This window comes from Dipodomys spectabilis, unplaced genomic scaffold, assembly GCF_019054845.1.
Source record: "Dipodomys spectabilis isolate Male_0828 unplaced genomic scaffold, ASM1905484v1 ptg000132l, whole genome shotgun sequence".
In the NCBI taxonomy this organism is placed as follows: Eukaryota; Metazoa; Chordata; class Mammalia; order Rodentia; family Heteromyidae; genus Dipodomys; species Dipodomys spectabilis.
Window position 1 is genome coordinate 5,668,974 of NW_024870809.1, and position 23,454 is coordinate 5,692,427.

The 23,454-nt window shown below is 45.6% G+C and overlaps 1 protein-coding gene across 4 annotated transcripts in view; it reads left to right on the forward strand.

The window, feature by feature from the left end:
- Nucleotides 1–21,276, forward strand: part of Tsc22d3 (TSC22 domain family member 3) — a 66,444-nt gene extending 45,168 nt beyond the window's left edge. Inside the window, exons 1-3 of one of the 4 annotated variants that reach the window (XM_042690032.1) lie at nt 12,821–12,913; nt 18,608–18,659; nt 19,759–21,276. In XM_042690032.1, the coding sequence (XP_042545966.1) occupies nt 12,864–12,913; nt 18,608–18,659; nt 19,759–19,989 (333 nt within the window). In that variant the 5' untranslated portion in view covers nt 12,821–12,863 and the 3' untranslated portion in view covers nt 19,990–21,276. Of the gene's footprint in view, nt 1–12,820; nt 12,914–17,540; nt 17,901–18,196; nt 18,268–18,607; nt 18,660–19,758 lie in introns of those variants that run through there. The other 3 variants (XM_042690031.1, XM_042690033.1, XM_042690030.1) reach the window with 3 other exon arrangements.
- The last annotated feature ends 2,178 nt before the right edge of the window (nt 21,277–23,454 follow it).

A 23,454-nucleotide genomic window follows, 5' to 3' on the forward strand; every position in this document is an offset into this window, starting at 1 on the left:
CCCAAGGGGGTAAGCGGAGGCTTCCAAGATCTGGGCCCCATTCCAGCTCCTAACCTTGAGTCACCATGTAACTTGGCACTTTTCCTACCTCAACTCAAACACCCACCAGGTCTATGTTATCTTGGCTTTACAGAAACAGTGTAAACATTACTCTCCAGCTCCTTCTGATGAACCCTACCCTTCCTATAGCTCCTAAGTCATGCTCTGCCCAACCCAGCATCCTGCAACCACCTGGGCCCCACTGAAGCTCTTGCTTGCTGCCTTTGGTCCCAGATCTGCTCTTCCCTAGTGCAGGCTGTCTATGCCTGATGGTGCAGGCACATCCTAGTTTCTGTGGCCTAGGGCCTGAAAGTCCCACTCAGCCTCTTCCCCAAGCCTATTGATTTAGAAGGTTAGCTATAAATAGCTGCATGTGAAGAGATCATGGTGGAGGGTATCTAAGCTGATATCAACCTTGAAAGTCACTTGCTAATCATTGATTCAGCTACTCCTTTGGTGCACACTACTATGTGGCAGATAAGTACTAGAGATACAGCTAGCATCTAGCTTCATGGAGCTCTCTGTCTAAATAGAAGTATCACTCTTGAAAGAAGCACCCAAATGAATGGAAATTTGCAGTCCCAGCCCTCTCATCGTAACCTGGTGGTGGAACTGTGGCTCAAAGTGATTTGGGGTCATTCAGAGTTGCCCTGGTTGATCAGAACTTAACCTTTCCTGATTACTATTCCAGTGTTCTTTCTACTATTTTCTGGAAAGAATAAAGAACAAGTATAAGAGTGAGGCATTTCTCTCAACTCATAGAGTTAGTCTTACCTATAGTCAGAGCAAAGATTCAAAAATTGTTGATACACTATCCTCCCATTGCCACCTCTCAACCTATGACTACAACTACCATTGGCTGAAGTCTTTGGATTAAAGAACTGTGACTTGACTGAGGAAAACCTCATTCCATTTCTTTTCTTCTTCTTTTTTTTATTTTTGGTCAGTCGTGGGGCTTGAACTCTGGGCTTGAGCGCTGTCCCTGGGCGCTTCAGCTCAAGGAGAGTGCTCTACCACTTGAGCTACAGCACCACTTCCTCATTCCATTTCTTTGATTGGTCCTTAGGTTTGTGGAAGGGAGACTGAGAAGCCCTGAAAGAAGGCATTGCTAGAATGCCAACTCCGCTCCCCCCTTCCCCCCACACCAACTCTCCTGAAACTTCCAGGCAGCAGGAGGGTACAGGTTCCCTGAGGGGGATAGGGAAGAGGAAGATGCCCAGAAAGGAAGCAGGAAGTTTCTGAAGATGGGCTCCTACTTCACAGTTTAGCCTGGAGACCAGCCTTGCACAGACACCAGGATGGGTAACACTTTGTTTCAGAGTACATGTTTACATTTGGTTTTTCCTTAAACTGGATTATGCTGAGCCTGTTTGTCCTTTCTCTAGCCTGGCATCTGGATAAATGCCATTACTGAGGGACCATCTCTAAAAATGGCCAAGCATCTGTAATTAAACAGTCTGCCAGTACCTGTATTGAAATCCAACTCCATCCCATCCTAGCAGTTCAGTGAGGCTCACTCATCCAGGGAATTCATTGACTTGGGATTCATTTTAGTTAGTGGAAAGGGCCAGACTCCCCCAAGGTCTTCCCCACCTTAGCCATGATAAAGGCTTTTCCCATTCACCTGTAGCTGTGGTGAAGGAGGTTCAATGCAAAGACATGTAGGTGCAAGTTTTCTTCATAACTGACAACTCTCTTCAAAGCAAGGTGCAAGGGGTTAACATGTAGTTCTGCAGTAGAACAGGAGGTCCTTGCTTCCATTCCTAGCACCCAAACAAACAACAACAATCAAACTGCAATGCCCAGTTGGAAACAGCCCAGTGCTTTAAAATCACAAACCAAGGAGTCTTATCTGGCCTTTGCCACTTGCTAGCTGTGCAATCCTAGACAAGTCATTTAATGATTGAATATCCCAGAGCCTCATGCATACAAGGGACTTAGTGATAATATAATCCCCAACTTCCAAGACAGCTGACAAGGTTCAAAAGACTAAGGTATGTATTGTTCTTAGCACAGCGGCCTCTGGGCAGTCAGGACCTAGGAGCTACTGCAGTTATTTGGACCAGATGAGGCTTTGAGATCTCTCAGCAGTAGGCCAAGACCTCACAGCTCTTTACCCTGCCTTCTTGCTAAATGGAGATTTCCTATATCCCTTTTGCTTAAAGCAAGGCCCACCTGCAAGGCATTTCCCACACTGGTGATTCAGGGGTACAAGCATTCTACCCACCTATTTTAAGCTCTTCTACATTTTCTCCCCCTGATGTGAATGTGTTTACACAGAGGAGGACAGTCCCAGTCAAAACAAGATGAAAATACATTGCTGGCTGGGAGCACCAGGCTAACTGGTTTCAGGTCCTCTCTCAGCTGTCAGCACCTCACAACAGGGCCACAGGATTGGGGGAATGCCCAACACCCCTCCCCTGCCTTCCTCCTTGTCCAGACCTAGCTTGACTTGGTGTTAGGCATTTAGCCATCACCTGGTCAAGTTAAAGGGAGTCCCAGGACCGAGGTTTTTCCAGAGTTTTACCAAGGACAAGAAGGATGAATGTTGAGGAACAAGAGCTAACCTGGCCTGCTCTTGTGTGAATATTGTGTCTGCCACCAGGGCTTCAGTGCACAGGCAGAAGAGGCAATTGACAACAAAGTGGCAGAAAATGGACAAAGAAAGCTCCCCCCAGAGACTTGTCCTTCTGCTTGGAGTTTCCCTCACCAGACTCATTCCTTTGGGCTAACAGGAGGCTCTTAGTGAAAAAAATCACCACAGGGAAGAATTCAGCAACCTCTCTTTCGGCCACAGGCTCTTCCTGGGGTCAATTTTTCAGTTGTGTTACCTTACAAATGAGGCATAGAGCTTGAGGAAGAGACCTTATCCAGGGAGAAGGTTGCGGTGAGCAAGCAGATTTGATCTTTGAGACAGGCAGCACTGAAGATAAATATCCCCAGTACGGCCAAGGCAGCCTTTCTGTGCCACAACAGATTGCTTTTATTTATCAAGGAGAGGAGAAAAAACAGTTCTTTTGCATGGTTTGTACATTATACGACAAGGGCAGGGCATAATGCACATTTTAGGGATGAGGATCTAACAGTGTATGGTGTTTAAAAACAGAAGGATGAGGTGATATAACTGTGGCCTCTTGACATCATTTTCTTCCAGCATGATCAAGTTCATTTAGAATGGATGCTAGAGTGATTCTAGTTCCCAGGGTCTACCTCTCTCTACATATGCAAGAAGGACTTCTCTTTTCAATTCTCCCTATTATTACTATCTGTCCAAGGGATCAGTACCACTCATTGGGCCTAAAGCACCACTGAAGTGACCTATTATAGAGAAATACCAGTGACCTGACTAGTGCCTTCTGGATTATCTCCCAATTGTACCCAGGGGCCATATCCAGAAGAGACTTGTCAGGACACTGAGATTTTACTTTCTTACTCTCAGAGCAACCCATCATGAGCAACCCATCATATGTCTGGTCTATTGATACCCAGTCTTGAATACTTAGGCACATTGGTATATCCCCTGAAAGCCCAAGGCTACCAAAAACCAATATCTCTTATGGATGCCCGCTAAGTCCTCATCTATTTAGGACAAGCTGGGTAGATCACTGTGTTTCTGCCATGAGAAAAACTAAATAGCTCCCTCCTCTGAGAAAGACATTTCATTTTAGTGAGGTAACTCAAAATTTGAAGCCCATTGGTGACATTAATGGTGAAAAGTTCCTTTATCTAGGTGAGTGTTAGGATATTTTTATCTGGATGATTTTGTCTCCTACACACGCACCCCTACTCCATCATTCCAGTTGTATGGAATGTCACTCAGAGAATCCAGCCTGCTATCCCTAAATCCCTCTTTGATATTGATGCCAGCTGAGACTTGGCTATCTTGCTCCTTGGCTTTATTACCCTCTACTGCTCCCTGTGGGTGACCTGTTCCCAACTGACCCAGCCTCTTTAGCTAAAGATGGAAACTTACCAAAGTCTCAGAGAGAACCATGAACACACACCCAGGTGAATTATCCCTCTTATTTAAGGGTTGGGCATTACTTCCAGGTCATTAGTGGCCACTAACTCGATTAAACTGTGTTTGGGTTTCCCAAGTATGTATGATTTTCAAAGATCTTTTTTGTTTTAACTGCAGAATTTCTTTCAGAGACAATATTCCCAAATGCAAGTGTTAACAAAAGGTTAATATGAATTTGCCTTAAGTTCTTCCTCACTGGCCATTAGCAAAGTTCTGACACTTAACTAGTCCGTCCTTCCTTCCTTCCTTCTTTCCTTCCTTCCTTCCTTCCTTTCCTCCTTCCCTTCCTTCTTTCCTTCCCCCCTTCCTCCCTCCCTCCCCCATTCCTTTCTTTGCACAAATTTACTAAACTCACCCTGTCTGTCTGATACTGGTCCAGGCCCTGGGTGTTCAGTAGCAAATAAGACTAGCTTCTACTCTCAAAGAATGTACATTCTAGCCTAGGAGAACAACTCATGCCCATTTGAGACCTTGCATTGCACATTTTCAGTTACAGTCCTCTCTGGCCATGCCTTCTGTCCTGCTTGAAAAAAGAGTTCCTGCTGATGACTTGTTACACTATTGAAGAGGATGTCAAGTTCTAAAGTATCTGCAAGTTAGAAGTCCTACATGCAAGAAAAGATTGCTGGGACCTTCAGAAGTGTAGTATGAATTCCATTTTCATATCAATCCTCTAAACTACCCCTTCACTATAAACAGTTTGAATAATTTAGGAACTCATGAGATAAAAATTGAAACTGGATGCAAGGTTAGAAATGGTAGATTTTGGAACAACATTGAAAGGACTGCACATTTTGCTGGGAGGTAATTTTGTCAACAGTGTTTTTTGGGGGACATGGGCCCTTACTTATCAGGGAGTATCACATATTTTATGGCCTTTTTCACTGCCCAAAGACTTCCAGAATATCCCTTACAGGGCATACATAAAATCTAGAAAAGAAAAGCAAATATATACAGTGTCATAAAGAACATCTTTAGCCAGGCGCTGGTGACTCACGCCTATAATACTTGCCACTAAGGAGGCTGAGATCTGAGGATCATGGTTCAAAGCCAGCCTGGGCAGGAAAGTCTGTGAGACTCTTACCTCTAATAAACCACTCAGAAAACCGGAAGTGGTGCTGTGGCTCAAAGTGGTAGAGTGCTAGCCTTGAGCAAAAGAGCTCAGGGACAGCACCCAGGTCCTGAGTTCAAGCCCCATGACCCACAAAAAAAGAACATCTTTAAATCTGTAATAAAATGGCATTATCTATGTTTTCAGATCTTAGAACGCCCATAAACATGTATACATTGTAGAATTATATATTATATGGGGGAGGGATGAAGATCTAGCAGTATAAGGCATTCAAGAAGCCTATGTGACCTCCACCTAGCTAGTTGTCAAGAAGAACTCTGGCCTCCTGACATCATTTTATTCAGAATGACCAAGGCCATTTAAGATGGGTTCTAGAATCTTCCCAGTGGAATATATCAGAGGAGTCTCTTTTTAGCCTCTTTATCATTACTGTCCATCTTGAGTGTACAGTACCAATTCACAGGCCAAACCCATCATTCCTGTAGCCTATTGTTGGAAAGGAATGCCAGGAGACATGACAGATACATCCTGGGTTATCTCTCCATGGTACTTAGGCTGTAGTTCTCCAGCACTTCCAAGACATTTTTATGAAATCCCTTCTTTTCCACTGCAGAGCTAGAAACAGTCTATACTTGGCTGTTCCTCAGTTTCCATATTTACCTTAGCTCTTCTGCAACTCTGTAAACAAACTCCACAGTATTATTAGTTTTAGCAAATAACAGGATGTCAGAACTTTTGACCAGGATTCATTAGTCGCTGTTAGAGCTCTATTCCAGGACAAAGGGGCTAGACTTTCTTTTATTTTTAAAGTGTGTAAGTATTGGTGAGAAGTATTTCCTGGTCATGCCTACCATGCTGTGTTGTCCATATGTCTTAATGGCTTCTTGAACTCATAAAGCCACCACCTACAATGATCTGAAGGCTTCTGTCTTTGCTTGGTGGCACAAAGACAACTGTAAGTAGATTTTTAATCAATGGTGATGTTTTGAATTTTCCATTTTTGTGCTTTATCCTAACAGTCTTGCTATGGCCTTTCAAATAAATCTATACTTGGTAAAGGTGGCTGTGACTTCAGTGCTTCACATTCACTTTTTCAGGAAAGGCTGGGAACTGATTGTGTCAGATTTTTCGTCACTAACAAAATACTCCAGATCTTGCCCATGTAATTGTAACCCTATGTACAGTATTTTCACAATAAAAAAATGCTCCAGAGAATAACTGAAAAGGAGAAAGGATGTATTTTGGTTCACAGTTTCAGAAGTTTCAGTTGATGTTCTTTAGCTCTTAGCTTCATTGATTCCTGGCTGGCGGTGAGGGAGGACATCATCATGATGGGAAGATGCTTTTGCTGTAAAGCACTAACTTTTTACTTGGGACCACAAATTAACTAAATGCAGGAGAAAAGTTTAGTATCTCTGCCTCCAATTTGTATTTGTCTTTGCTCTAAAACGTATTCTTTCCAGCCTATTTACAATCTCCCTGGAATCCAGGAAGGACAGGAATTATCAATAACATCCGGGTTTTTTGTTTGTTTGTTTTTGGTTGGTCATGAGGCTTGAACTCTGGGTCTGGGAGCTGTCCCTTAGCTCTTCAACTCAATGCAAGCACTCTACCACTTGAGCCACAGCACCACTTCCGGTTTTTTGAGTGCTTTATAGGAGATAAGAGTCTCCTTTGTGCCTGGTCTGGCTTTGAACTGCTATCCTCAGATCTCAGCCTTCTGAGTAGCTAAGATTATAGGTGTGAGCCTCCTGTGCCCAGCTTTATCAATAACATCTTTATAAGGAGGAATGGAAGGCACTGCTTCCAAAGAAAGGAACAGCAGAATTCCTCTTCAGGACAGACCACCAATGACTTTTATTTATCCTGCTCCCCTGAAGTGATGACATTGACAATGTCTCTGGAATCAGAATTCCTCCATAATGATCAACTAAACCATACTTTGACCTGTACTGTTTAATAATTATGCATAGCTCTCTCCCTTTGCCCCCAGTTCTTTGTCTATTTAAACCTAAACTTCATGTCTTTACCTCAAAGGTAGCTGAAGATGAACTGAAGTACTCATTTTGACTCTTCCCATGACTGCCTGTGTCATATAATAAATTTCCTTTTTCTGCCCTTCACCGTTATAGTCCCTATTCAGGGTATAGTGGCCAGACCTGATATGTGGAGCCCCACAATCTGAGGCCTGGGACCTAAAATTCTGGTTCCATGGAGAGTTTGTGGCAAAGATTCCTCTCCTCATGGTAGACAGGAAACTTCAAGAAAGTATGAAGAAAGGTCCAGGTGTAGCCTTCAAAGTCACATCTGTAGTGACCTAGTTCCTGTAACTAAGACTCCATTTCAAAGTTTCTAAAACCTCCCCAAACTACTGCTGCCAGCTAGGGCCAAGAGTTCAACCCATGAACTTGGAGGGGGACTTTGCATATTCAAACCATTACACTGGCATTTTAGGCTGGCACTAAGAATTTCTAGGCTTTTGGCCCAAAATATCTCTCTTTTCCAACTGCACCCCCAACACTGTCTCAGGGAGCAAGAGAAAAGGTTAAAGGAGTCACTCTGTTGCAGGCAGTCAGCCAGGAAGTCCAGGCCTTAGAGAGAGGGGGAAAGCCTAGCCTTTGTTTATATATAAGCCTAAAACCTAGCTGGCAGTGTAAATTAAACATAAAAATAAAAAAGAGGGGGAGAACAGTGGCCGCAGCCTTGTGGCCAGGGATAGACTTACAGTCATGAGATGGGCTGACAGTGGTAGAGGTAGGTAAGTTCCAGCCTTGGATCAGGGTGGGGATGGGCATGTTTGTGTGATCCTGACAAGTCTTTGTAGTCAGTCCCAGCAGGTTCCTGAGGGGGAGTGAGTCACACTCCCCAGCTAACCTGGGAATCAACCCAAGTTGATAGGGTGGTGACAGCCATAGGGCTATAAGGACAGCTGGCTTCTATAGAAGGGAGTATGGGTTGATTCACTGATCAAACTGTGTTTTGCTAGCCCTTTCCTGTTCTCTAGTTCATCTTTCTTCCCCACTGTAATGCCCACCTCCATGAAGCTGACTTCTCAGGATGAGAGTTCCCACAAATAGTTGTGAACAGCTGAGAAGGAGGCTGTTCCTTGTAACAGGACAACAAAATTTTCCAGTGATCTAGATGCAAATCAGAGTAGGTTACTGTTTATTCCTCTAATAGTAGGTCACAATGCTCCTGGTCTGACCAAGCTTCCAGGAATGAAAAAAAAGAGATGGCAGAATGGATAATCAGCCTAAAATATGTAAAACCACAGCAGAGTATGTCACACAAAGTAGGTCTTAGTGCCCATGGTACCATGGTTGCTTCTTGGGTAGAACCTATCTTGACTCTCACAGTTAAGCCATGGCTTTTGACACTCTGACTTGAACTACAGTATTTTGCCCTACCATCTTGCAGGAAGAAAGGAATGAGGCCCTCTCCTGCCTGCCTGTTTCTGGGAATCAGACTGTGTGAAAGGCTGGAAATGGTGTTGGCATAAACATGTATGTGCTTTGTGCTTCTCTTTCTTCCTGATAATGTGTGTGTATTCTTTGTCAGTAGTTCGTGTGTGTGTGTGTGTGTGTGTGTGTGTGTGTGTGTGTGTGTGTGTGTGTATGCCAGTTCTGGGGCTTGAACTCTAGGCCCAGGTGCTGTCCCTAAGCCTTTTTGGTCATGGTTGGTACTCTACCACTTGAGCCACAGTTACAGTTTTGACTTTTTGGTAGATAATTTGAGATAAGAGTCCCACGGACTTTGCTGCCAAGCTGGCTTCAAACTGCAGTCCTCGGATCTCAGTCTTTTGGGTAGCTAGGATTGCAGGTGTGAGCACCTAGCACCCAGCTACCTTGTCAGTAATTCTTTTTTTTTAGATTTTTTTAATTGTAAAGATACTGTACAGAGGGGTTACAATTACATAAATTAGGTAATAAATAAATTTCCTATTGAGCATTGTTACCCCCTACTTTGTTCCTTGGTAGTAATTCTTAACAGCAGTTCCATGGAATGTTATAAAAGAGCTATACCTGAATCATCTAAAAAATACCCTTGCATACCTCTAGACCCATGCCACTATAATTGTTGGGGCTGGAGGCCAGGGCAGCTTTTCTGGTTAGCCTGATATTAGATATCTTGTCCAGACTCATTGTTTTCCTTCCGAGTCACTGACTACCCTATTCTTATGGAAGCACCTGGACTGTTAATTGACACATGTGGCACCTTCTCCAGGCTTTTTACATCAAAAAAGGAACTTATCTGATTCCTCAAAGTGTAAAGAGTTTATTGGAACTCAGAGATATAACTGTGATCTTTACAGTTACACAGTCAAGGTCTGGAAAAGATAGAAATTTTCATGTCTGCCCTTCAGATCACATTCTGAAAGAACCAGTCACAGAGGTTGCCTGCATCGGGATAGCTCAGGAAGAGCCTATGGGAGTCATGTCTTGGGCAGCCATATGATTGATTGTGCCCAAATGCTGCTCATCTTTCTTTCTTCATTAGATTCTATTATCATATATGATTAATGTCTTTGAAAACTGTAGTCCTGGCAGTGTTGGGACTTCCTATTCCAAATGTGCAGTGTGATGCTTCAAGCTGGTTCCTCCTGTGCTCACTTAAATGCTACTCCAAGCTTCCTCTATGACTCTGTCACCTATGTTCTTTGCAACCAGCTCTGGATGTCAGAGGAGGTAGAGGCTGTGGCTTTTGACACTGGCTTGAACTAGAGTGCTCTACCTTGTCATCTTGCTGTGTCTTAAATCTTGATTCTTACTATCCCTTTGGGGCCATGAGAATGTGTGTGTGTGTGTGTGTGTGTGTGTGTGTGTGTGTGTGTGTCTGTGTGTGTGAGAGAGAGAGACAGAGACAGAGACAGAGATCGACAGAGACAGACAGACAGACAGACAGACAGAGAAATACAGAAGGAAGAGAGACAGAATAAAACTGTGAAAGGCCAGAGAAAACATTGGCATGAATATTTGTGTGCTTTGTGCTTCTTTCTTCCTGATAAGGTGTATGTATTCCTTATTAGCAATTCTTAAATGGGTAGAATCTACTCCTTAGCCTCTCCCAGCTCTCTTTTGAGTTTCCCAACATTGTTCCCATAGTTCAGTGGGAGGGGGAGGTTTTACTGTCTAGGGAGTAACTTGCCATGTTTGTTTCCTTTCTTTCTTCTTTCTCTTCCAGGAGTACCCCTTGTACCCCTACCACTGCTCCCCACCCCAACTGTGCTGTCTCTTCTCCATCCAGGAAGCTGGGATGGGGCAGTAGGGTGACTACAGAGCTGAGTCCCTTTGCAATCAGAAATGCCTCTCTTCAAAAGTCATAGAGCCTCACAAAAGAGGATCAGGGAGCCCCCTCAAATGAGCCTGTGTTGGATTGCTCCACTGTAAGGTATAGGAGACCTCAGAAACACAATGCAAGGGCTAAAGGAGGTTAATAATACTTACCCATCATGACTGAGGAGCCGGAGGCCTTGAAGAGGCTGACATTATTAACTGATCCTTTGTTCCTGAGGGAACCTGTACCACTTTAAAGGCCCCCCATTCTATGGTGGGGCCTGCAGTAGAGCCAGGTACTCCATCCCAGAGCCCCTACCCACTTCACAGCCCCTTGTCTGCTGGCTCTGCATCTGAGAAGGTGCCCTGCTTCTCATCTTCCAAGCATTGCCAGGAGTTCCAAGTCCTTAACATGCCACTCAAAGTAACACTGGCAACTGCCAGGAAAACTGCCTTGATCTTTGGTTCTTGGGATAGCTCTATAGAGCACAAGAGATGTGGAGATGCCCTATATCAGTGTCTCCTTGTCCCCCCAGTAGGCTGGTAAAGGGCTTATGCAGAAAAACAGGGCTGGCACTGGCCATGTTCTTGTTATTTATCCCAGCACCTGGAAAGCTTCAGGGTACCACAATTTCCAGAGTGTAGGTTGTGCGGAGCAGGGTCCTGTTCACCTCCTGAAGATGCTTGTGGGTCTGCAGGGGGAGGGCAAGGAACTTTCACACCTGCTTCTAAGGCAGCTAGAACAAGAGTGAGGCTGATAGCTGGCCAGAGGAAAGTGAAGAGGTTAGCAGGGGGAGGTAAGTCCCTGGCTAAAAAGATCCCATTTTGAGAAGTAAAGGACTAGCCTTGTCTTGAAGCTTTATAAACTTCTAGGGTTAGGACTGGGGGTGTGGCTTCAGCAGCAGAGTATTCGCCTAGCAAGCACAGGGAATCATTGGTTGAGGAACCCTCCCTGTCCCTGGTGTGAGAGGAGCCATGGGGCTTACAGAAACCCCAGCTTTGGGTGGCCATCAGTCAAATGGCATACTGGGATGAAGAAAAGCCCAGCCTTTCCTATGGAATGAAGTAATGTCCAGGGATAGGAGTAGTATGGTTCCTCTGAACTCCAAAATACCCATCTGTGCACCCCTAAGCCCTAGGATTTTCCTGTAACAAAGCTTTCACTAACGTCTAACCAGTAGAGGGATCTTCTGAACATGTCATAAGCCAGGATATTTTGGATAGATGCACAGTTTTTTACTTCTATTACCAATATGCTTAAATTTCCATGACTTGGACTGTAGGCTTTGAATAAGCATTTAATCACTTTGAATTGAATTGATTTGAATTAAATTGAATGTTAATGGCAAGAAGTGTGGGAAAGTGGAAGGAAGATGGTGATTCCGTTTACCAAGGTTAATGTTACCAATGTCTTCTTCAGAAATATCCATGTTATCCTTTTAAATGGATGTTGAAGGGGATAGAAAATGAGAAGAGAGATTGGAACAATTAGGGAGGTAAATTTTCCCAGCTGTGAGGCACAAGGGAAAGGGAAACTGGCATAAATATTGACACAAGGTTCATGCAATTTCAGATCTTCTTAGTTTAAACTGTATTCCTGGATAAATCACCAGTACTTCCAGTCCTTAGATACCAAGACAACGCCTCCTCCCATAATAAGCCACTGGAGTGGACTCACTCCTATAATTCTAGCTACTCTGGAGGCTGAGATCTGAAGATTGTGGTTCAAAGCCAGCCTCGGCAGGAAAGTCTGTGAGACTTATCTCCTGTTAACCACCAAAAAGCTGGAAGGGGAGCTATAGCTCAAGAGGTAGAGCTCTAGCCTTGAGAAAAAATTCTCCACTACAATGTCCAGGCCCTGAGTGCAAGCCCCAAGACTGGCACAAAAAAAGTTGGGATGAAGGTGATTCGACAAGAGCAGGTTTTATTCTCTAAATAAGGGCAGTTGGGAGAGAATGCCTCATTAAAATGAGGTTCGGTCTTGCTTGTCATCCCTAGTGTCACTCAGAGATTGTTTGTGAAGCTCACATGGGACCCTGTCCAGGAGGAAGCTGAAAGGCACAATTCATTGCTTTTGCCATCATCCAGTGTCAGGGGTGCTGGGCTGCTTCTCCAAGACAGTATCTGTCTGACCACCAGGATTTTCCTTGGGCTCTCTCCTATCCTTTTCCATCATTTTCTGCATCTTCATCCTCCTCCCCATTTTCCTGCCCACCCCCAAAGTCAGGGTTCTCTGGGCCTTGGCCATACAGGGCAGTTCACATGATCCACAGAGAACAAGGCACTTTCTCTGTCACAGTCTTTCTTCTTGATTCCCTCCTTCTGGACTTTGGGGATTTTCCACGAAGCCAAAGTAACTATGTAAGTGGCACTGGCTTTCCTGTCTTTAGCCTTCCACATTGGAGTGGAACCAGAGGGGAAGAGAGAAGATAAGAGAGGAGCAAAGACAAATTAAGCCATGGCATTTCAGCCTCCTTATTCCCCCAGCCTCTTCAGAAAAAGGGACAAGTAAGTAATTAGAACTGGACAGAGCCTCTGATGGAGATGGATGGGGGCTTCAATAAAGGAGTAGGTGGGGAGGGATGTTTTTCAGAAGTTCCCATTAATGCCATACTAACACTGTAACCCTCAATATCCTTTTTGTATTTCATTTTCCAGCTCCTAACCCAGTGTTTGCTTTGTGGCTGATCTCGCACCTCTCCAATCCTGTCTTTTTCCGCTTCTCCTTACACAGGACCCTGTGTTTTTCTGGCAACATTGCTGAATCCTTGGGTGGAACATTCCCTGTAGAAAATAAGGAAGACTTTCCTATAAATAGTTTCCTTCTGGCTGTGTGGTACATACACAATGCTTCAAGTGTGGCAAAAAGGGAAGTGAGATGTTCCCCCTCAGCACCTCCCCCAACCCACTGCATCCACCCCAGCCTGTTACCCACCCATCAGCAGCATGCAGAGATCCTGCTTGAAGCCTCTGTCACTCACTCATCCACTGTCCTGTGGGAACCTGAAGTGACAAGGGCTCCTTTCCTGGAGGGGTCTGCCTTTTTGAAGTAGAATAGATCTGTAGGAATGTTGAGACACTCTCTTCCAGCTCAAAGGAAATAAACTGGTTTCCTGGGTCCTCCTGAAATGGGGACAGTGGCCCCCATTCCCATGCCATTACCACTAGAAGGTGGGAAGTTGTAGAGTCAGCTAGATCTATTTTGTTAAAAAAGTCTCATGGCACTAGGGCTAGACATGAAAGGTACTGAAGGTCTCTTGCTTATCAGACTGTGTGGTTTAGATTTTAAGTTGTGGGAGAGTTTGGAGACATTAAATATTGGAGTTAATTGGGTGATTGACTCTCTTGGCTCCACTGTTGCCTGTGTGGGGTCTACCTCCCCTAGACACAAGGACACTGTTAGCCTCAGATCAGCATATTACTCTGAAATATTAGATCAGGTAATGGGTCTCATGTACAATACAGACTCCCACCTGCAAGTTTTGGCACAACTGTTCTGGGGAGAGGAATTTTCTAGTTACCAATGATTAAGCAGAAAACTCCTTTGAATTTCTCTTCCTCCTTCTCTTCTGCCCCCTTCTACCCACCTGTCTGCCTTGTCCTCCTTAGAAAAACTTTTGTAGACATTAAGTCCATTGTCTGTCTCCTTTTATCAGACCCTGAGATCCGGTTATGCTTTGGCAATAGACGACAATCCTTTCTCCCACACCAGAATGAGAGGTATACTGGGGATGAGCAATTTAGTCTAAGTGTTGGCTAAACCAGGAACATATTTGAATAATTATTTCTTTTAAAAATAAAAATATTTTCTTATTGCCTTCATTCTAAAAAGCCAAGCACATCAAGCCTATGAAAAGGGTGAGGGGGGCCTAATTGCCTAAAAGGGTGGCAATGAGTGGGCCATCTGGAATTGGGGGTTTGACTGGACTGTGATTGCTATTCTGAGACTGCATACCTTATTTGGAACATTGTGTACCAAAGGACTTATATAGTCCATTCTGGAAGCCATTAGGCTAGATTCATAGTTCCCATTTTCTTGACAGATGAAACTGTCCTTAGGACTTCTTGGCTGCATTTTGAACTCACTCATTTAAAACTCACCAGGATAGTTCAGATAATCTTCCCAAACCCCAAAGTCAAAAAAGCTGGCTGTGCTTGCAGGGCTCAAAGTTGGCCTCCAGACCTCTCCAGCAGTACTGTAGGCATCGCTGGAAGACTTTCCTGTGCCCTTCACCTTTATTGCCTCCTGGACCTTCTGTGACCTCCAACCCATTCTCCCAACTGCCTCCACTCATTCACATGAACCTCCCTCCACTCAGCTCTTTTAACAAACCTACTCCCCACTTGAGTAAGTAAAGTAGAAACAAATTTTTTTTTGGTGGGAAGGATATAGGCTGGAGTCCCAGCTCTGCATTTCTTTAGCTCTAACACTTTGGGTTAGGGAGATTCTCAGACCTTCAAGTTTTTTCCTCTGTGAACAATAGTGACAGTGCCTACACGGCAGGGTCTACAGCACAACCAGTAGTGTCTGCCCATAGCTGGTACTCCTGTAATGGTAGCTATTATGGTCAGTGAATCTCAAACTCAGCTTGTTTTTTTAATTGAATTATAATTAGCACACCATTCTAGTGCCACTTACATAGCAAACCTAATCTCTTTTCCCTTCCCAAACTGCCGGGATTTCTCTGCCTCTGTCATCACATAGAAAGTCCACAGCAAAGAGCTGTTTTACTTTCTGTCCTGTACCTTTTTTACCTGGTGATGTTTTGTCCCTGCCAACCCAGATTATTGCTGTCTCCTCTTTCATCTTCTTTGTATTTTGGAGTGGGTAGCAATAGTTTAGAAAAAAATTAACAAGGCAATTCAGTGATCCTTCCTGGACTAAGAACGTTCTGGATGGCATAGAAGGAAGATTAATAAGCCAAGAAATTCCAACAGTCTTTAAGCTCTTGATTTAAGGGAGTTTTTCTCAGATAACATACTTGATGGCCTATAAATATTATCTGCACTTTGTTCTATCTACTACACACAGCCTAGTGTAAATACAGGGTTTAGGGAGCCTGAAATTAATAATGTTCTGAGATTGACATTATCTCCCACTTAAAATGGGACAAAATGGGCTAGTGAGCAGGTTTGTTTGGGTAGTTTACTGAGTCAACCCTTGACAAATACAGTGATCACTATTTGTGTGTTTCTCATTGACATGGTGGCTTTTTAATGATAAAACTACACTAGAAGCCCAAAGGAAGTTAAGGCCTTCAGACTGGGCTTAGCTGCAGCCTTCTCCAGGGTGTCAGTGCTAGGTACCTGTTAAAAGAAATATCCTCAAGCAAATAATAATTACCTTCTTTGCTGATAAGAGGTCTCAGTACTTTTCCAATAGCACCATTGCATTAGAATATTTGTTTGGACCACATCCTATGGTGCACTGATTCATGGGTGCTGGCTTTAACTTCCTCCAAACTATTGTATATGTGTGGAACCCAGTGTTCCTCTGTTCTGGGTTGGTGTAAATAATGTTGATTGTTGCATCATCACCTGTCCCTTTCTAAGCCTAGGTTACTCCTCCTAGTTGCATTTTTTCTTTTGTCCACTAGGTGGCCTCACTTAAGGAGGACAAGAAAAAAAATCTCAAGGTTCTTCATATATATATATATATATATATATATTATATATATATATATATATATATATCTTGAGACTGAAAAAGAATGAAATTATGTTTTGATGAAAACGTGTGTAACTTGTCTTTGAGGCAGAATCTTCCCATGTCAAGCATGCTGGCCTCAAACTCAAAAGTCTCCTGCCTCCACCTCCCATGTGCTGGGATTACAAATATATACCACTATCCTGGCCCATATGTAGCTATTAGGCAATAACCAACTCATTTTCCTTGTATCCTGCAGTTTAGTTTTTCATAAAACCCCCAAACTTCTTTGTCGGTTGTAGGGCCTGAACTCTGGGCCTGGGTGCTGTCCCTCAGCTCTTCAGCTCAAGGAGCGCTCTACCACTTGAACCACAGTGTCACTTCCAGCTTTTTTCTGCTTATGTGGTGCTGAGGAATTAAACCCAGGGCCTCGTGTATGCAAGGCAAGCTCTCTACTACTGAGCCACCTTCCCAAATTTCTAATTGTATATGTATTACTGAACTCATCACAGAGCAGATGTTTTTCTGAGGGTAGTGTATGTGTGTGTTCTTGGTTTGTAGTTTTCCTATTGTATGCTGTTTATAGGAAAATAATAAAAAAAATTTTAAAAATTAGAGCTAGCCATGTGTGGTGGCATGCACCTATAATACGCAGGACTAAGGAAGCAGAGGAAGCAGGAGGTACCTTGGGCTACACAGCAACACTCTGTCTCATAAAGTGGGGGGAGGCATGAGATCTGTTTAATGTTGAATGTATTGTTTGCAGTGCAGGGTGTAGAGACCAATGCCCACTCTCACACAGTGTCTATCTACCTACTCTATTTACCCACCTAGCTCCTAGCTGCTATTTATGGATCCACTCACCCTAGTGCTTAACACCCTCTCTTCACATGAGCATATGCAGATAGTAAAGACCTGAACATGCATACCTTTGATCACATCTCTAAGGAAGAGAGGAGTGGAAGGTTCTGGAGTTTGGGGCAGGCTGAAGAGCTACCAGCTGAGCCAGAGGAGAAGTGCATTCTGAGAGACTGAATATGCTGGTGATAAAGTATGTGTGCAGGGGAGAGATTGAGAAGGCAAGAGACAGCGAGGCTCCTGATTTTTTTTTGGGGGGGGGGGAGTTGAATGCAGAGAGTGTGGTCTAAGAGCATTGAGGAACCTTGGGAGTGTACTGGCTTACACCTGAAGAGCAGCTTTTCAAAGCAGCACCGCCCTCTACTGAATGCTTTCCACTGCCGTTAGAGCCTTTCTTCCAATTTCTCTAGAAATCAGCTCCAGTTTGCTTTTTTTTTTTTTTTAACCAATCTCCAGAGCCCTCTTTGGCGATGCCAGTTGGCACAGGAAAATGCTGAACTGTTTACAGTCCCAGCCTAAGGTTCAGGGAGGGGATGTGGTTTAACTGGGCCACAAAGCTCAGTACAAGACTCATTTGCATGGCCCCTGACGCCATGTGACGCAGCCGGCTCCTCCTATATAAAGAAGCAGAAGCTGAAATATCTCCGAGTCTGGGTTGGACTGGCGGCTGTGGACTTTGTGACATACCAAGTGACACCCCTCGAGTCACTTCCCTTCAACTACTGCTGAGTGCCTGCCTGGCTTTGAGTCCATTCGGCAATCCTCGTGCCCACCTAGCTCAGGCCAGACCCCCGGTCGTTGCAGAGCGCCAGCAGCCAGCAGCCGCCCAGCCTGCCCAGCCCAGCCACAGCCCTCGGCCACCTAAACCATGAACACCGAAATGTATCAGACCCCCATGGAGGTGGCGGTCTACCAGCTGCACAATTTCTCCATTTCTTTCTTCTCTTCCCTGCTTGGAGGGGATGTGGTTTCCGTTAAGCTGGATAACAGGTAACCATGGCCCCAGCTCCATAGCTGAGCGGGGTGATGGGGGATGCCGGCTGGGGCTGGGCTGCTAGTGCTATCTCAGAGCCGAGCCTTGTGCCCTCGGTCCCGGTTCCCTGCGGTGCAGCATCCTGGGAAGGGGCGGGGGTAAGGGACGCGAGCGGGGTGGGGGGGTCACCGCTGCGCTGGGATCGGCTGTTGGAGTGTCCCTGCGGCTGCTGCGCCGTGAGAACAGCTGCTGCAGCCGCAGAGGCAGCCGGAGACCGAGGTGTAGCTGGCTGGGCAGAGCCGGGCAGGAGTCTGGCTGCACACTGCCAAGGAGGCCAGAAGCGCCTGACTTGGGAAAGGCATTCTTAGCTAGGTTCAGCTACTGGTAGGTTTGCCGGGGACCTTCTGGGCTGGAAGGAGGGAAGCCTCTCTGGGCTGTGTGCCCCATTGTTTGCAAGTCGCCCAAGAGCAGGCCACGTTGGCTTGTGCGCCTCGGGACTGTGTGTGGCTTTACTCAGTTGGAACTCTGGGCGGTGGCTGGACAGAGCTAGCCTGGGTATGGATGTGCAGTTTCCCCTCAGGAACCAGAGAAGGATCTGAGGACAAACCGCCAAGGAGACAAGAGAAAGGAAGGGCCTGGCACATGGAGGACTGGGGCTGCAGCTGTGTTGTATTCAGAACAGAACCGAATGAGTAACGGGTCATTTTTCTTTTTGTCTTTGCAGTGCCTCTGGAGCCAGTGTGGTGGCAATTGACAACAAGATTGAACAGGCCATGGTGAGTGAGTGACATTAGCATCACTGCATTATTTCCATCCCCACACTTAGCTGCTGATTATGTAACTGGGGGCAGTGGGGGGGGGGGGGGAGGAGGGCAGGAAACGGGCAGGGAAAGCCTTAGCCAAAAGCTCCAGGAGGCCAACTCCCTGCTTCCTGTTCTCCCTACAGCCTGCTCAGAGTGACACTCCTCAGAGCATTTCCAGTCTGCCCTTGCCAGATGACCTCCTTGCTGACCCTTCCTGCTTCCTAGGGCTTTGCGGCAGCCTCTGGCTTCCTCCCCAACCCACAGAGCAGGGATCTAAGACTTGCAATGGTCCGTCTCCTGCACTTGGCAGAGGCTTGAGCTCATTGGATGCAACTGCTCTGCAGTGCCTCTGCAGAGCCTGGGCTGGGGGCAGGAGCTGGGAGGAAACACAGAGCAAAACACCCCACCCTCTGCCTGCTCCTTATCAGGTATAGGTCATACACCACCAAGCAGCCAAAATGGCTGAAGAAGCCCAGGGCTTCCTGCAGGTAGACGTCCCTTAACTGTACCCTGGAGTCTGATGTCACAGTTCCCTGCCTCTGTGAAGTCATCAACTTCAGCCAGTATGCAGCCATATCTGCATCTGCCCCCCCTCCCAAAGCAAGTGTCCCTGTGTCCCATCTCCCCAGGCTGCAAGACAACTACAACTTCATATATTGTCATGTAGATGGGAGAAAAGGCAAAAACAATACATTTTATATTCGTGGTGAAGGTTTAGAAAGCAGATGACAGGATAGGGCACATTGCAAGTTCCCTCCCTGCCTCCCACCAGGATTTAGGCCAGCAGCAGGGCCAAAGATCAGCCAGGAACCCAAAGGTTACTAAAAGCCAGACTTGAAAGTCATTAGCAACTTAAAGGGGAACCTCTGTTGTTCAAAGCTGAGCCCCTCACCTTAGCATAGCCCCAAATCCTGCAGCTGTCTGAGGGTTTTAAGTGTTTTAGAGGGGAACACAAGGAATAGAACTATAGGACCAGTGACATGAAGGCTCGGACACTTAGTAGATTGACAGCAATGTGAAGCTGCCCCCAGATGGCTAACAAATGGCTTCTTTCTGATTTGCTCCATGACAGGATCTGGTGAAGAACCATCTGATGTATGCTGTGAGAGAGGAGGTGGAGATCCTGAAGGAGCAGATTCGTGAGCTGGTAGAAAAGAACTCACAGCTGGAACGTGAGAACACCCTCCTGAAGACCCTGGCGAGTCCTGAGCAGCTGGAGAAGTTCAAATCCAGTCTGAGCCCTGAGGAGCCAGCTCCTGAATCCCCACAAGCACCGGAAGCCTCTGGTGGCTCTGCAGTGTAAGTGGCTCTGTCCTCAGGGTGGGCAGAGCCACTAAACTTGTTCTACCTAGTTCTTTCCAGTTTGTTTTTGGCTCCCCAAGCGTCATCTCACGTGGAGAACTTTACACCTAATATAGCTGGTGCCAAGAGATGTCCCAAGGACATGGCCACCTGGGTCCACTCCAGTGACAGACCCCTGACAAAGAGCAGGTCTCTGGAAGCTGAGTTGCATGGGGCTTAGTAACCCCAAACCAGTGAGCCTCTAATGTCATCGTGCCCTGGGGGCTCCCAGGGCCTGAGCAACTTAGCTACAGCTGGCACAGGAGAAAAGTAGTTTGTGATGTGATACCAGTTTTGCTTTAGAAAGCATAAGGGGTCTGTTTCTCATTTCCGTGGACATCTTCAACAGCTTCACCTGGCAACGACTGTTCCTATGAAGAAGCCACTTGTGTTTTAAGCAGAGGCAACCTCTCTTTTCTCCCCTGCCTTGCTAAGGAAGGGGTACAGATGGGAGAGATTGAGCCAAGTCCGCCTTCTGTTGGTTAATATGGTATAATGCATGGCTTTGTGCACAGCCCAGTGTGGGATTACAGCTTTGGGATGAGCGCTTACAAAGTTCTGTTTGGTTCATATTGGCATAGTTTTTCTATATAGCCATAAATGTGTATATATACCTATAGGGCTAGATCTGTATCTTAGTGTAGAGATGTATACATAGCCACATACACCTACATGTTGAAGGCCTAACCAGCTTTGGGAGTCTTGAATGGTCCCTCACCTCTTAAAGCTAATTCTTCGACTGTTCATTTACCAGTTTGATGGAGTTTGTGCTTTAGGTTACATAAGATTCAAGAGGAAAGGCAGAGAAAGGGGACCAGCCTCAGAATGCGGCCAGAGATGCCTTGCTGCTGTAGCCCTTTCCCCATTTGTCCTATAAAGACCTGTGAAATCCTCCTTCAAAAGCCAAACCCACCATTCACTGGTGCTGACTACATAGAATGGGGTTGAGAGAAGATCGGTTTGGATTTCACATTGTCAGTTGAGAACTTTTTTTTAATGGAAAACTTGAGGGCAAATAGAAGGATAGCATCCTGCTGTGGACAAGGGATAGATTAGGGAATAAATGGCTTTGATCCCATGGGGCATGGGGACTGTGCCCAGGAGCTTGTCTCTAAGGGGTTCTGTAACTGAACACTTTTCCACTTTCTGACACCTTATCCTGTTGAATGTCTCCAGGATTTGGACTTTGATGTTTTTTTTGTTCAAATGTAAGCTTGAAATTTCAATAAACTTTGTTCTTTTTTTCTAAGAATGAACTTAGTGTGTGACTTAGTGTAACTGGACTGGTGTGGGGAGAGGCCCCTTAGCCAGTGGAGGAGGCTGTTTTGCCAACCCACTAGGTATTTATTGAGTGCCCTATGAGTGCTAAACATGTGTCCCCTGTGTAACTGCGGGCCATCCATGCCATCCCTGCATAAACAACATGCCCTGGACCCTCACTAGCCGAAGTCACAGAGCTCTTAGGCTGCCGGTCTTCCCTTTCTGTTCTGCTCTTGCTTTTGTACAACAGCTGCAGAGTGACCAGTGAGGTAAGATTGTTAACACCAAAATTCTGCTTATGGGGTGATTTGAGAATGCCTAGGGACACTCCCAAGAGAGCCTCCTAAAAGGTATACATGTGGAGCAAGAGAGGAGCCCCATCAACACAAGTAAGTCTTATCAAATCATATGACTTCTCTTCTGTGCCAATCTGCTCGCAACCCTTAACCTTGGCAAAGAAGCTTAGAGTGCAAAGGAGGGAGGGTGTATGAGGTGACAGTGCTACTTCAATTATTCTCCCCTCACCCTGCTCAAAAAAGGATGTCTTCAGGCCCGGTTTCTCGACTGTCACTGTTGCTAACTGTCCATCACCAATCCTGCCAGCCTGCGGGCAGGCCTGTTAGACATAGGCTACGGCTTCCTGCTCCCCTCTTCTGGCTCCCTTGGGGTTATTGTCACCTACCTCTATAGCCCCGTTTTTCTGCCATTTCCTACTGTTTCTCTGATACAGTATTGGTCAGCATTTAGTCTATTATGCCCTCACCTGGACCTACCTGGCCTGAACCATGTTCTAAGCTTTCTGTTTGGTTCCCAAGGAAGACAATCACCAGTATTGTGGTGACTTCAATCAAGCTCTGCATCCTGTAGCATATATGCCTATCCTTTGGCCATTTGAACAGAATTCTTTGGCCAAGATGATCCCTTTTCTTGGTTCCCTCCTTTGTACCAATATCCGTTCCAAGTAACAAAACATGATATATGGGCTTGGAATGGGGCTTAGTGCAAGAGTGATTGTCTAGGTTCAATTCCTCAGTACCTCATAACAGGAAAAGCCAGAAGTGATGCTGTGGCTCAAGCGGTAGAGTGCCAGCCTTAAACAAAAAGAAACTCGGAGAAAGTGCTCAGGCCCTGAGTTCAAGCCCCAGGACTGGCAAAAACATAAACATGGTATATGGCCTTTTCTGTGAAGGCCATACATACTGGCTTGTCCTCCAGTCACCAAGACCATTTTTCAGAATGTTGCAAAACTCCTGCTTGCTGACTTCTAAAGCTTCAATATCTCCACCCATCCCTAACCTTGTTATTCATGGCGCCATGTTTATTGTCTACTTGCCCATGTACTTGAGTACATGGCCCAATGTACTCATGGCCCAAAGATTGCACAGCCACTGGCACAAATACAAATTGGGTTAGCGCATTGTTAGTCTCCAGGCAGCTGAGCCCCCACTGGACCAGGCTCTCAATCCCCACTTACTCTCAATACTGCCCCCCCTTCCAAAACAAGCCCAAGGGTTTTTAGACTAAGTACTCATTTGCACATCTCACACCCTCTATTGCCAGCTGAACAAAAACAAATAGATGAAAATAAATGAGGGTTCAATTCTCACTATCACAATAAGAAAAATGAGAGAAGACCCAAAGAATAGCTCAGCAACACCCAAACCTCTCTGGTCATCAAGTCCTTTCTGTACAAGGAGGGGAAAATCTTGTCCCACAGCCACAGTGGTAAACAGAGAACAACTTTGTTTCCTAGGCAACCCCGCCTAAACAGAGACAAACACTGCAACTTCTGAGGCCACAGTGGTTACTAGCCCAGATAAGAGGAACTGGGGAGGTTTGTTATTCACATAGAAGAGCAGTTCTTTGTTGTTATTGTCCCACAGAAAACCAACAAGGGTGGGGAAAAGCTGAGAAACATATTGTTCCTAGACTTCTGTGGCCTCTGAGGTTCTGGGCTCAGCTGAGATCTGTAGCAGTGATTTTTTTCTCAGCCTAGGCATGCCACCTTACTGTGTGACCTCCTATCTAGCGTCTCCTCTCTCCTCCAGGCAGCTTTCCTGTCATAGGCACAAGGATCACAAAAGCCCTATTTCACAGGCCTTCTCCTGAAGGGAAAACATTGTGTTTCCTGCCCTGAAGAGGTAGTGATGACTTACCTCCATTTGAC